This window comes from Bombina bombina, chromosome 7, assembly GCF_027579735.1.
Source record: "Bombina bombina isolate aBomBom1 chromosome 7, aBomBom1.pri, whole genome shotgun sequence".
Classification (NCBI taxonomy): domain Eukaryota; kingdom Metazoa; phylum Chordata; class Amphibia; order Anura; family Bombinatoridae; genus Bombina; species Bombina bombina.
In genome coordinates this window covers 256,981,419-256,996,734 of record NC_069505.1, presented here as the reverse complement: position 1 = coordinate 256,996,734, position 15,316 = coordinate 256,981,419, and the positions used below count along the sequence as shown (strand labels likewise).

The following is a 15,316-nucleotide window of genomic DNA, read 5'->3' as shown; positions in this document are numbered from 1 at the left end:
TTTAACAGTAGCCTGTATTCACTATGTTTCAATACGTAGCCTGGATACTGGATTCAGTATGTTTCACAGTAGCCTGGATTCACTAAGTTTCACAGTAGCCTGGTTTCACTATGTTTCACAGTAGCCTGTATTCACTAAGTTTCACTGTAGCCTGGATTCACTATGTTTCACAGTAGCCTGGATTCACTAAGTTTCACCGTAGCCTGGATTCACTAAGTTTCACAGTAGCCAGGTTTCACTATGTTTCACAGTAGCCTGTATTCACTAAGTTTCACTGTAGCCTGGATTCACTATGTTTCACAGTAGCCTGTATTCACTAAGTTTCACCGTAGCCTGGATTCACTAAGTTTCACAGTAGCCAGGTTTCACTATGTTTCACAGTAGCCAGGTTTCACTATGTTTCACAGTAGCCTGTATTCACTAAGTTTCACCGTAGCCTGGATTCACTAAGTTTCACAGTAGCCAGGTTTCACTATGTTTCACAGTAGCCAGGTTTCACTATGTTTCACAGTAGCCTGTATTCACTAAGTTTCACTGTAGCCTGGATTCACTATGTTTCACAGTAGCCTGTATTCACTAAGTTTCACCGTAGCCTGGATTCACTATGTTTCACAGTGGCCTGGATTCACTAAGTTTCACCGTAGCCTGGATTCACTATGTTTCACAGTAGCCAGGATTCACTATGTTTCAATAAGTAGCCTGGATTCACTATGTTTCACAGCAGCCTGGATTCACTATGTTTCACAGTAGCCTGGATTCACTATGTTTCTGTAAGTAGCCTGGATTCACTAAGTTTTACAGTAGCCTAATGTTCTGAACTAATATATAGGGGTAGATTTATCAAATGTTGGGCAGACATGATCCCCTGTAGCCGATCATGTCCGTCCGACAACGATAAATGCCGACAGCATATGCACAAGCATTTATCCATTATTTATGATTGCTGTCCGCCATCTCAGAGGTGGCGGATGAGTTAATGAGCAGCTTCTTAACTTAAGTTTCAGGCGGACCTCAAACTTCGGCGGTAGATTGCAGCATTCGCTGCTTGATAAATCTACCCAATAGGGTATAACATTGAGCAGTTGAGCAAAGAAAACTTACCCACGAGCAGAATATATAAGAACTGTTGTACCCATAAAGTATCTGCAGCCATTATGTTGTCATCTGTACTCAAGTGACACCCAGCACCTTCTCTTCTCCAGTTTTACCTAAAAAAGAAAGGCAGTTAGCGCATTGTGTAATTATACCCCAATAAAGCCGTACGTGCTGCACGGTGCATGTCTACAGTGTTGAATTAATGGGACCAAAACCGTGCGCCAGCATTTAGACAACACACCCGCTCAGGGAGTTACAGGTGACTTGTATGAAGCAAATGAATGAATCACTAAACTAGCTCTCTAAACTGGCTCAATGCTTGAATGAGGGTATGCAAAGCATTGCAGCATATGTGCATATGCCACAGAAATCCTGATAGCTTTTACTAGAAACATATTTTATATTATTGCAACATGCTTCATTTCAAAACTGAAATTCACAGACATTGAAATCTGCTGCTTTCTGACCCCATCTCAACAATTTTAACTCATATTTGTTTTAAACATTTCTTAGATCTAGAGGCCTGAGACAAATAGAAGAGTCATGCACCCCCAATTATATGTAATAAAATGAGGTTAAAAAAACCATTTGGAGGCCTATTTAACAAAGGTTTGTCGGACCTGATCCGACAGTGCGGATCAGGTCCGACAGACCTCGCTGAATGCGGAGAGCAATCCGCTCTCCATATTCAGCAGTGCACCCGCAGCTCTTGTGAGCTGCTGGTGCAACGCCGCCCTCTGCAGATTCGCGGCCAATCAGCCGTCAGCAGGGGGGTGTCAATCAACCCGATCGTACTAGATCGGGTTAAATTGTGGCGATCTCTGTCCATCTCCTTAGAGCAGGCGGACAGGTTAGGGAGCAGCGATCTTGAGCGGAGCTTGATAGAAAGGCCCCTTGGGCTCTTATAAAAAAAATAAATCAGAAAAACCTACCATAGAAATATAATATCGCACATTGTAAAGCTATTCCAGTCAATAAATGAAACCACTGATACAATTAGCTACATAACAATATTTCTGAAACTTTCAAGAAAAAACAAAACACTAAGGGACCGATTTATGTAAGTGCAAGCGGAAATGATACAATGTAGCGTATCATGTCCGTCGCTCATCGATAAATGCAGACAGCATACGCTGTCAGCATTTATCGTTGCACAAGCAGTTCTTGTGAACTGCTTGTGCGATGCCGCTCCCTGCAGTCTTTAGACCGCTGCTTCATAACAGCTGTTTCCGGCAAGCCTGAAGGCATTCAGAGCTTGATAATTCGGCCCCTAAGTGATAGATTACTGTTAGAGCGCAACACTACGTGTGCTAGCTTTGGGATAAAAATGTAAAAATTACAAACACACCCGTAATTCTACTCATATTACAAATGGGAACTAAATGTGATCGCTGTCGAGCAATCGGGATTTGTGCTTTGTTTAACACCGCTTCTGAAAAGCAGGTATTAGAAAACAAAACGAGCTTAAAGTGCTTTTACATAGGGATCCATTGAAACAACTTTATTAGATATATATATATATCTTTAAATATATATGTATACATATATATTTATGTAATTATTTTTGTGTATATATATATATATATATATATATATATATATATATATATTTATGTATATTTTTATGCTGTGTTGCTATTGGGGTTACGCAAGCTGTGGCTATGAGGCTTACAGCATGAAAACGAGGCTCCATTCAAGTCTTTTGGTGAAAATATCATCTGCCATCGTGAGCGCTGCTGAGTGGGAGGATGCGATCACGAGAGAGCGATATTTGTGCTCCCAACCTGTAGTCTCACGCTCAGTAGCACGCACTGAACTAAAAAAACTGAGCGGAGATTTCTGGTTCGCAGATGCACAAATATGCGCTCAACTTGTAATCTAGCACTAAAAAAAAGAATAGGAAACAGGGGGGGGGGGGGGGAGATTTTGACAGGATTTGCAGAGATTTGCAGCCAAAGAGAAAGTAAAAGATGACGGACAAATGGAATCAGCATTTATGACGATTGGCTGATATGTTTGAATGCAGTTTTTTTTCCCCACCAATAATATTCATTTGTGACATGTGACATACTTTTTTTTGTTCTATAATTAGCATTTTTAAAGTTCCAATCACTTAATTGCATCATATATAAACACGGTTTTAATTTCATTTGTGCCACACACCTAGTGTGATTAAAGAGGAAGTGACGCCCGCTCAGCGTGCAGAGGTCACAGATGGGTCAGTACAAGTGACAATTAGCAGTATTTAAAAAGCATTTTAAATACTGCAGCCTGAGCCACTCAAAGAGCAAGTGGGGCTTGTATCATTCAGCAATTAACAAACTGAGTCATTACCAGATGGAACAAACACCTTAGGCTCTCCAAGCAAGTGCTGTGTTTAAAATGCTGGTGCACGGTGCATACTTAAATACACTTTTGAAGCAGCTATAGCTTTTGTTTGATGCATTTTTAAGTAGAGCGCTATTTGTCACCGAAATGACAATGAAAAAGTGCTGCCAATAAACAAATGGCTAACACGCTGATAATTATCAAACTAACTATTCTTTGTTATTATTTTCTTATTAAACATTATTGCCCCTTTAAGAGATTTTGTGCTGTTAGAGAATAGACTTTGTGTAAGGATCTTTACTTTTTTATCATCAGGCACAAATGCCCTGCATGTGCCAGGATAATGTCTATATACGGCTTTATTTCCAGCCCAGGCACAATCAGACCATCAAAAAGTTTTTTGGATGAGATTGGACCAATTTAAATCCACCAACAAACCATTACTCAGTGATTCCAGCCATATCACAGCCCATCAAATATCTATTTGCAATTCAGTTTCCATACCTGAAACAGTTGTTTTATGATCACCCGTTCATGAGTGAGTGAAAGGCAACGTAGCCACACAACTAACACTCCAACATAAATCTCTTCCTTTACAATTAGCCTCAGCCCCAGTAACATCATTGCCTTGTCACATCACCTGGTATCATCCACGAATGAACATCATAAAACAATGGTCAGGGGTCTTAGAGACTAGCACTGTACATATGCCCCACAGCAACCCCTACTGCCATCACACACCCAATGTGCCACCTGCATGATACCCTTACTCTTCTGTAGTCTTGCTGTACCCACAAAACCAGCCTCACCCACATGTCTTAATGCACCAGCAGCACTACACCCCAACTCTAATCACACCCACATTGCACCATCTGCACAGTGTCTGCCCCCTTGCTGTAGTCTTACTGTGACCACAACTACAGCTTTACCAAATGTCCTACGGCACCAAGAGCACCACACCCCAACTCTAATCACACCCACATTGCACCATATGCACAGTGTCTGCCTCCTGCTGTAGTCTTACTGTGACCACAACTACAGCTTTACCAAATGTCCTACGGCAACAAGAGCACCGCACTCCAACTCTAATCACACCCACATTGCACCATATGCACAGTGTCTGCCCCCTTGCTGTAGTCTTACTGTTACCACAACTACAGCTTTACCAAATGTCCCACGGCACCAAGAGCACCACACCCCAACTCTAATCACACCCACATTGCACCATATGCACAGTGTCTGCCCCCTTGCTGTAGTCTTACTGTGACCACAACTACAGCTTTACCAAATGTCCTACAGCAACAAGAGCACCGCACTCCAACTCTAATCACACCCCCATTGCACCATATGCACAGTGTCTGCATCCTGCTGTAGTCTAACTGACCACAACTACAGCTTTACCAAATGTCCTACGGCACCAAGAGCACCACATCCCAACTCTAATCACACCCACATTGCACCATCTGCACAGTGTCTGCCTCCTGCTGTAGTCTTACTGTGACCTCAACTACAGCTTTACCAAATGTCCTACAGCACCAAGAGCACCACACCCCAACTCTAATCACACCCACATTGCACCATCTGCACAGTGTCTGCCTCCTGCTGTATTCTAACTGTGACCACAACTACAGCTTTACCAAATGTCCTACGGCACCAAGAGCACCACACCCCAACTCTAATCCCACCCCCATTGCACCATCTGCACAGTGTCTGCCTCCTGCTGTATTCTAACTGTGACCACAACTACAGCTTTACCAAATGTCCTACGGCACCAAGAGCACCACACCCCAACTCTAATCACACCCACATTGCACCATCTGCACAGTGTCTGCCTTCTGCTGTAGTCTTACTGTGACCACAACTACAGCTTTACCAAATGTCCTACGGCACCAAGAGCACCACATCCCAACTCTAATCCCACCCCCATTGCACCATCTGCACAGTGTCTGCCTCCTGCTGTAGTCTTACTGTGACCTCAACTATCCTACATATGTCCTATTGCACCAATTGCACCATCTGCACAGTGTCTGCCCCCTGCTTTAGTCTTACTGTGCCTACAACCCCAGCCTCACTTACATATCCTACTGCATCAACCTCACCACACCTGAACTAATCACTGTATCTACTGTTCTCACTGTACTCAGCTGTACTCACTATCCCCGCTGCACTTTACATAGCCTGCAAACACCCAAAACACACTGAGCATACAACGTCAAAACCCAGTGTCTACTTTCCAACACTTAAAGGGACATTATACACTAGATTTTTCTTTGCATAAATGTTTTGTAGATGATCCATTTAAACAGCCTATACAAAAAAATGTATAGTTTTGCTTATTTTGAAATAACATTGCGCTGATTTTCAGACTCCTAACCAAGCCCCAAAGTTTTAGGATAATACTGATGTATACCTACTGCAGCTTGCTCCTGTTTGTGTAAAGAGCCTTTTTATAGGCAAAAGAAGGGGGGGGGGGGTAGTGTCTGCGTTTCAATGGGTGTTTCAGCTAATTTGTTTAACAGAGCTAAACTGGGAGCTTCTAAGTAAGTTTTTAAACGGTTTTATACCGGATTTTTATATCAGTATCTGTGCATCTTATTTTTTATAGTAGTGCCTGTTACATGCAGTTATATGAAAATTGATGCATACTGTCCCTTTAATTGTGCCACAACCAATGAAGTCACACCCAATAGATGGAACAATTAAACTACAAGTGTCTGATTTTCATTCCCACAAAAACTCAGTTTTTTTTTCTTCTAAACCATTTTATGTTTTCTTACTATGGCCGTGATTACAAGAGGAGCAAAACTGATAATATGCAGGGTGTTAATATGCGCTCTGTGCCGCACAATCAATAACGCTTGATTGGATTTTACAAGTTGCTGATTAAAATGTTTTAGCAAAGCATTTGAATGCACGCGATACATATAAATATAGAATGCCCTATACTTTTAGATTAGAGCAATTACTGCCATATTGTACTAGGGTTGCAGGTATTGTTTGTGTGTGTGCACAATCCATTCTTATTTAACAGTTTTGAAAATCTGGTGTTAACTTTAAGAGCTTGCTATTGTGCATTCAAATATACCTTAAAATGCTATAGAAAAAATGAAAACATAAATAAATCACTAGCTCAATTAAATGTTTGTGCTTGATTGCTTTGTACATTACATTATCTAACAAATCATTTTAGTGCAGCCCCTATAGAAATCTATTACCCAAGGGAAATAATAGATTTGCGTTATCTTACATAAGTACTGTAGCGCGCACCGTACTATGACTGGTGTGATAAATATTTACCATCTACTTGTAATAGCAAAGCGAAACTAAAGCACAAATATTGTACACAAATACTGTTAACGCACCATGACACTTCAGTGCTTTACTTGTAAGATAAGACTATGTTTATTATCCTTGCAAGGAAAGTATTGTCTGCTTGCTTAAAATACAGGCATTAAATGTCCCCAAAAGTATATAGGGAGTTTTAATGACTAATCATAAAAGCATAAGATGAACAGGTTATTGAGAAGTTTTCGACCAATTTAAAGTGGGTTTGAATTTGAAAACCCCCACAAAACCCCTTTTAATTTAATTCACACAGGAATTGAAAATAATAAAAAAAAAATGTATGTATATAGTATATATATATATATATATATATATATATATATATATATATATATATATATATATATATATATATACTGTATATATATATATATATATTGTGAAAACTGGCTGGGTTGTGAGTTGCTGATCCCATATTCAGGACATTGTTCATCTGGTATTAACCCTTGGTATCCTGCTGGTACCGTAACATATATATATATATATATATATATATATATATATATATATATATATATATATATATATATATATATACACATACATACAGATAGATATACAAATAAATATGTATATATTTTTTTAATGGCGTCAACATATGTAAAGCTCAAATCATTCATCATCAGCTTATCACTCCAAAATGGATCTGAGCAGATATAAACTGGAAAGAAATGAATAACTTGCTTTTGCACACATGACATTGGAAGGAATACACATCTTAAAATCCTAAGAAAATTAATCTATTAAATAAAACCCAACATTTATAGCATGACTTTCTTTAAACCCCACGGTTGCTGCTGCTATGCATTGCAGCCAAGGGGTTAAACTAATCTTACTTTCAGTTTAACATAACAAATTACTGAGGGCGAGAATACAAGTCGCACAGCAAATCTGTTTTTTTCAATTGCAAAAAAACAGCGCGTGTTATGTTTTTTTCCCGTCTGGGGTTGCGCAGGTATTACAAGTTGCAAAATAACTTATTTTGTGCGTCCATTAACCTGCTTAATCCATAAAGCCAGATCATGTGCGCGTTCACGCATCCCCCCATAGAAGTCAATGGAGAAGACAAATAGAAAAAAACTAAACAAAACCCTAATCTGTTGCTCAAAGCCCATGACTTATTCTCCTCGAAAAGTGTACATGAAAATGCAAATATTTCATATTGCAAGAATGTTTTGTTAGCAGAATATGTTCTATTTATTTATAAATAAATATTTCTCTATATATGTGATGATTTTTGAACTGATATATCTATTTATAGCGAGATATGTATCTGAATATACAGTATATATATGTCTAGATATCTCGAGATCTATATGCGAATATATCTTTGAAAATCCCTCTGAGATATTGTTTAATGTGCATAAGATTGTAATGTGAAATATTTTCATTATCTCTATAGTTAAACATATCTTTATACATATAAATGCATGTTTCTCATGTATGTCAATGTAAAATCCCTGCGTCAGCGTTTTTTTTCCTAACACCCGAGATCTCCTATCCTTGAGCCCTTATAACTTTTGTGTGCAATATATTTTTAAAATAATTTTTAATAGACAGTGTTAATATGTGTGTAAGTGTACTTTTAATGTATTTTTGAAGTGGTTCGCTAAACTTTTTTTGTTGCGGAAAACTTAACTTACAAGTCTTCGAGCGTGGAAAGGATTGTTGTGTAAAAGGCGACTGTAATATGTGCATAATGAAGATTAATTGTGAAAAGACAGTATCGCGTGCGGAATACTCATACTGCATGACTTGTAATCTTGCCCTGAATGTCTTATCTAGTTTACAGATTATGTACATAGTTTTCATTTATTATTTTTATTTCAACATTTAATATGTAGCATATAATATATATAAATTATTACCAAACTATTATTTAGAAGAGGAAACCAACTTTGTTACAGTTACATAAAACATAATCTATTGTTGTATAAACCATTAAAGTAACATTTTGTTTATATAGACATCCTCACAAGTACTCAGTCACAGGGAGACATTCAATTGTAAAACCTGCTCACTGTATCCTAGATTCATTAACACTAACACTGGCCTCTCTCAAAGATTTTGAAAATCCTTTGTTATTCTATAAACTCTGTTCACTAAAAATGGAGAGATAAGTGAGGTTTAGTGAATTGACTGCATAGAATAATATGAATTAGTTAAACAGGAGAGGCTGTGCCAGGTTTAGTGAATATGGGAGCTTCCATATTTAGCTTTATCAGTTTATCTGAATAAGATGATTTGGCTATACAGAAGCACTATTGGTTACAACAAGTTATGGGGTTAATGCTATTACCTCACCTGATGTTGGGGGTTGCTTCTTCTGGAAAAGTAAAACAACAAATACAAATACTTGAGATGTGCTGTCTTATCTTCCAGTGATATGATGAGAAGTGCAGATTTCAGCTTCCCAAGCTTTATAGATCTGTGATGCCAACTTACAGCGTGAGAACTCTGGCAAATGGGAACTCAAACTAGCAACAAGGGAGAGAGCGGGTAAAAATAACGGGGCATGTAACCCTCCCCTCTATCCTCATCCTAAATGGAGTGATTCTTATTCAAATTGGTACTGTCACATTGCAAATCAAGCTCTGAAAAGGGAGCACACGGTTTCCAGGCTACAGGAATGTGACTGGCTGATTCCTTTTGCTGTATGGGTCACAGACTAACCCAGCAAACTCAACTGGTATCAGCTGAAGCCAGGGGCAGCTCTCTTGTATCCGCCTGACTGCCAGCATTAGAGAAGTAGCTTCACTTGCATTAAGTCTACAAACTAACTGATTCTATATTAAAGTGACAATAAATAGTATGAGACTGTAATACAAAATGCTTAATTATGAGTAGTTAAAACAACTTTGCAATATCCTTACATTATTGATGTTGTGCCATGTTTCTTTATTTTACACTGAAATTCTTGTTTTTCAAAACTCTACTGAGTTTCTATAAAGCAATGGGTGCTGCCATGTTTGAACTTAAGTTTTCTATTTTCCCCTTCTTTCTGCTCAGGGCAGTTCAGGACTTTCCAAGCAAGGCTGTGTGTAATTATCTAACAGGGTTTCCACACTCTTTTTATTGCCTGACTTATATTTGTTGCTAATTGTCTTCAGCAGAAGAGAGAGGTTCATAGAAACTTAAAGGGACAGTCTAGCAAAAGTTAAACTTTCATGATTCAGATGTAATTTTAAACAACCTTTCAATTTACTTTTATCATCAAATTTGCTTTGTCACTTGGTAATCTTTGCTGAAAGCTAATCCTAGGTAGGTTTAAAAGCCCTTGAAGGCTGCCTCTTATCTCAGCGCATTCTGACAGTTTTCCCAGCTAGACAGTGCTAGTTCATGTGTTCCATATAAATAACATTGTGCTCACGCCTGTGGAGTTACTTATAAAATTGCACTGATTGGCTAAAATGCAAGTCTGTTAAAAGAATTGTGATAAGGGGACAGTCTGCAGAGGCTTAGCTACAAGGTAATCACAGAGGTAAAAAGTAAAAGGTATATTGATATAACAGTGTTGCTTATGCAAAACTGGGGAATGGGTAATAAAGGGATTATCTATATTTTTAAATAATAATATTTCTGGAGTAGACTGTACCTTTAAGTTCAAACATGGCAGCGTATATTACTAAAGAACTATAAAAAAAAATTAATCCTTTACATGGTTTGGTTTCACCCTTGTCACATGTCTGTCACTTCCCCCACACAGGCACCTTCACTGTATATGAGAAACAACATACTACATACTAATACACACTACTGTATATGAGAAACACAATACATTATAATACACACTACTGTACATGAGTAACATACTACATACTAATACACACTACTGTACATGAGAAATAACATACTAAATACTAATACACACTACTGTACATGAGAAACAACATACTACATACTAATACACACTACTGTACATGAGAAACAACATACTACATACTAATACACACTACTGTACATGAGAAACAACTTATTACATACTAATACAGACTACTGTACATAAGAAGCAACATACTACATACTAGTACACACTACTGTACATAAGAAACAACATACTACATACTAATACACACTACTGTACATGAGAAACAACATACTACATACTAATACACACTACTGTACATGAGAAACAACATACTAATACTAATACACGCTACTGTACATGAGAAACATACTACATACTAACACACACTACTGTACATGAGAAACAACATACTACATACTAATACACACTACTGGACATGAGAAACATACTACATACTAATACACACTACTGGACATGAGAAACATACTACATACTAATACACACTACTGGACATGAGAAACAACATACTACATACTAATACACACTACTGTACATGAGAAACAACATACTACATACTAATACACACTACTGTACATGAGAAACAACATACTACATACTAATACACACTACTGTACATGAGAAACAACATACTACATACTAATACACACTACTGTACATGAGAAACAACATACTACATACTAATATACACTACTGTACATGAGAAATAACATACTACATACTAATACACACTACTGTACATGAGAAACAACTTATTACATACTAATACACACTACTGTACATGAGAAACCACATACTACATACTAGTACACACTACTGTACATGAGAGACAACTTACTATCTACTAATACACACTACTGTACATGAGAATCAACATGCTACATACTAATACACACTACTGTACATGAGAATCAACATACTACATACTAATACACACTACTGTACATGCGAAACAACATACTACATACTAAAACACACTACTGTACATGAGAAACAACATACTACATACTAATACACACTACTGTACATGAAAAACAACATACTACATACTAATACACACTACTGTACATGAGAAACAACTTATTACATACTAATACACACTACTGTACATGAGAAACCACATACTACATACTAGTACACACTACTGTACATGAGAGACAACTTACTATCTACTAATACACACTACTGTACATGAGAATCAACATGCTACATACTAATACACACTACTGTACATGAGAATCAACATACTACATACTAATACACACTACTGTACATGAGAAACAACATACTACATACTAAAACACACTACTGTACATGAGAAACAACATACTACATACTAATACACACTACTGTACATGAGAAACCACATACTACATACTAATACACACTACTGTACATGAGAAACAACATACTAATACATACTACTGTACATGCGAAACAACATACTACATACTAATACATACTACTGTACATGAGAAACAACATACTACATACTAATACACACTACTGTACATGAGAAACAACATACTACATACTAATACACACTACTGTACATGAAAAACAACTTACTACATACTAATATTAATACACACTACTGTACATGAGAAACAACATACTACATACTAATACACACTACTGTACATGAAAAACAACATACTACATACAAATACACACTACTGTACATGAGAAACAACATACTACATACTAATACACACTACTGTACATGAAAAACAACTTACTACATACAAATACACACTACTGTACATGAGAAACCACATACTACATACTAATACACACTACTGTACATGAGAAACAACATACTACATACTAATACACACTACTGTACATGAGAAACAACATACTACATACTAATACACACTACTGTACATGAGAAACAACATACTACATACTAGTACACACTACTGTACATAAGAAACAACATACTACATACTAATACACACTACTGTACATGAGAAACAACATACTACATACTAATACACACTACTGTACATGAGAAACAACGTACTACATACTAATACACGCTACTGTACATGAGAAACATACTACATACTAATACACACTACTGGACATGAGAAACATACTACATACTAATACACACTACTGGACATGAGAAACAACATACTACATACTAATACACACTACTGTACATGAGAAACAACATACTACATACTAATACACACTACTGTACATGAGAAACAACATACTACATACTAATACACACTACTGTACATGAGAAACAACATACTACATACTAATACACACTACTGTACATGAGAAACAACATACTACATACTAATATACACTACTGTACATGAGAAATAACATACTACATACTAATACACACTACTGTACATGAGAAACAACTTATTACATACTAATACACACTACTGTACATGAGAAACCACATACTACATACTAGTACACACTACTGTACATGAGAAACAACTTACTATCTACTAATACACACTACTGTACATGAGAATCAACATGCTACATACTAATACACACTACTGTACATGAGAATCAACATACTACATACTAATACACACTACTGTACATGAGAAACAACATACTACATACTAATACACACTACTGTACATGAGAAACAACATACTACATACTAATACACACTACTGTACATGAAAAACAACATACTACATACTAATACACACTACTGTACATGAGAAACAACATACTACATACTAATACACACTACTGTACATGAGAAACAACATACAAATACATACTACTGTACATGCGAAACAACATACTACATACTAATACATACTACTGTACATGAGAAACAACATACTACATACTAATACACACTACTGTACATGAGAAACAACATACTACATACTAATACACACTACTGTACATGAAAAACAACTTACTACATACTAATACTAATACACACTACTGTACATGAGAAACAACATACTACATACTAATACACACTACTGTACATGAGAAACAACATACTACATACTAATACACACTACTGTACATGAGAAACAACATACTACATACTAATACACACTACTGTACATGAAAAACAACTTACTACATACAAATACACACTACTGTACATGAGAAACAACATACTACATACTAATACACACTACTGTACATGAGAAGCAACATACTACATACTAATACACACTACTGTACATGAAAAACATACTGCATACTATTACACACTACTGTACATGAGAAACATACTACATACTAATACTAATACACACTACTGTACATGAGAAACAACATACTACATACTAATACACACTACTGTACATGAGAAACAACATACTACAAACGAATACACACTACTGTACATGAGAAACAACTTACTACACACTAATACACACTACTGTACATGAGAAACAACATACTACACACTAATACACACTACTGTACATAAGAAACAACATACTACATACTAATACACACTACTGTACATGAGAAACAACATACTACATACTAATACACACTACTGTACATGAGAAACAACATACTAATACTAATACACGCTACTGTACATGAGAAACATACTACATACTAACACACACTACTGTACATGAGAAACAACATACTACATACTAATACACACTACTGGACATGAGAAACATACTACATACTAATACACACTACTGGACATGAGAAACATACTACATACTAATACACACTACTGGACATGAGAAACAACATACTACATACTAATACACACTACTGGACATGAGAAACAACATACTACATACTAATACACACTACTGTACATGAGAAACAACATACTACATACTAATACACACTACTGTACATGAGAAACAACATACTACATACTAATACACACTACTGTACATGAGAAACAACATACTATATACTAATATACACTACTGTACATGAGAAATAACATACTACATACTAATACACACTACTGTACATGAGAAACAACTTATTACATACTAATACACACTACTGTACATGAGAAACCACATACTACATACTAGTACACACTACTGTACATGAGAGACAACTTACTATCTACTAATACACACTACTGTACATGAGAACCAACATGCTACATACTAATACACACTACTGTACATGAGAATCAACATACTACATACTAATACACACTACTGTACATGCGAAACAACATACTACATACTAAAACACACTACTGTACATGAGAAACAACATACTACATACTAATACACACTACTGTACATGAAAAACAACATACTACATACTAATACACACTACTGTACATGAGAAACAACTTATTACATACTAATACACACTACTGTACATGAGAAACCACATACTACATACTAGTACACACTACTGTACATGAGAGACAACTTACTATCTACTAATACACACTACTGTACATGAGAATCAACATGCTACATACTAATACACACTACTGTACATGAGAATCAACATACTACATACTAATACACACTACTGTACATGCGAAACAACATACTACATACTAAAACACACTACTGTACATGAGAAACAACATACTACATACTAATACACACTACTGTACATGAGAAACCACATACTACATACTAATACACACTACTGTACATGAGAAACAACATACTAATACATACTACTGTACATGCGAAACAACATACTACATACTAATACATACTACTGTACATGAGAAACAACATACTACATACTAATACA

General features: G+C 36.4%; 1 protein-coding gene across 1 annotated transcript in view; it reads right to left on the bottom strand.

Moving 5' to 3' along the window:
• The window catches only part of LOC128666237 (laminin subunit beta-4), a 233,982-nt gene extending 232,778 nt beyond the window's left edge, over window positions 1-1,204 (bottom strand). The window contains exon 1 of the mRNA XM_053720711.1: window positions 1,102-1,204. Within this exon, the coding sequence (XP_053576686.1) occupies window positions 1,102-1,153 (52 nt within the window). The 5' untranslated portion in view covers window positions 1,154-1,204. The remainder of the gene's footprint in view (window positions 1-1,101) is intronic.
• Between the last annotated feature and the right edge of the window lie 14,112 nt (window positions 1,205-15,316).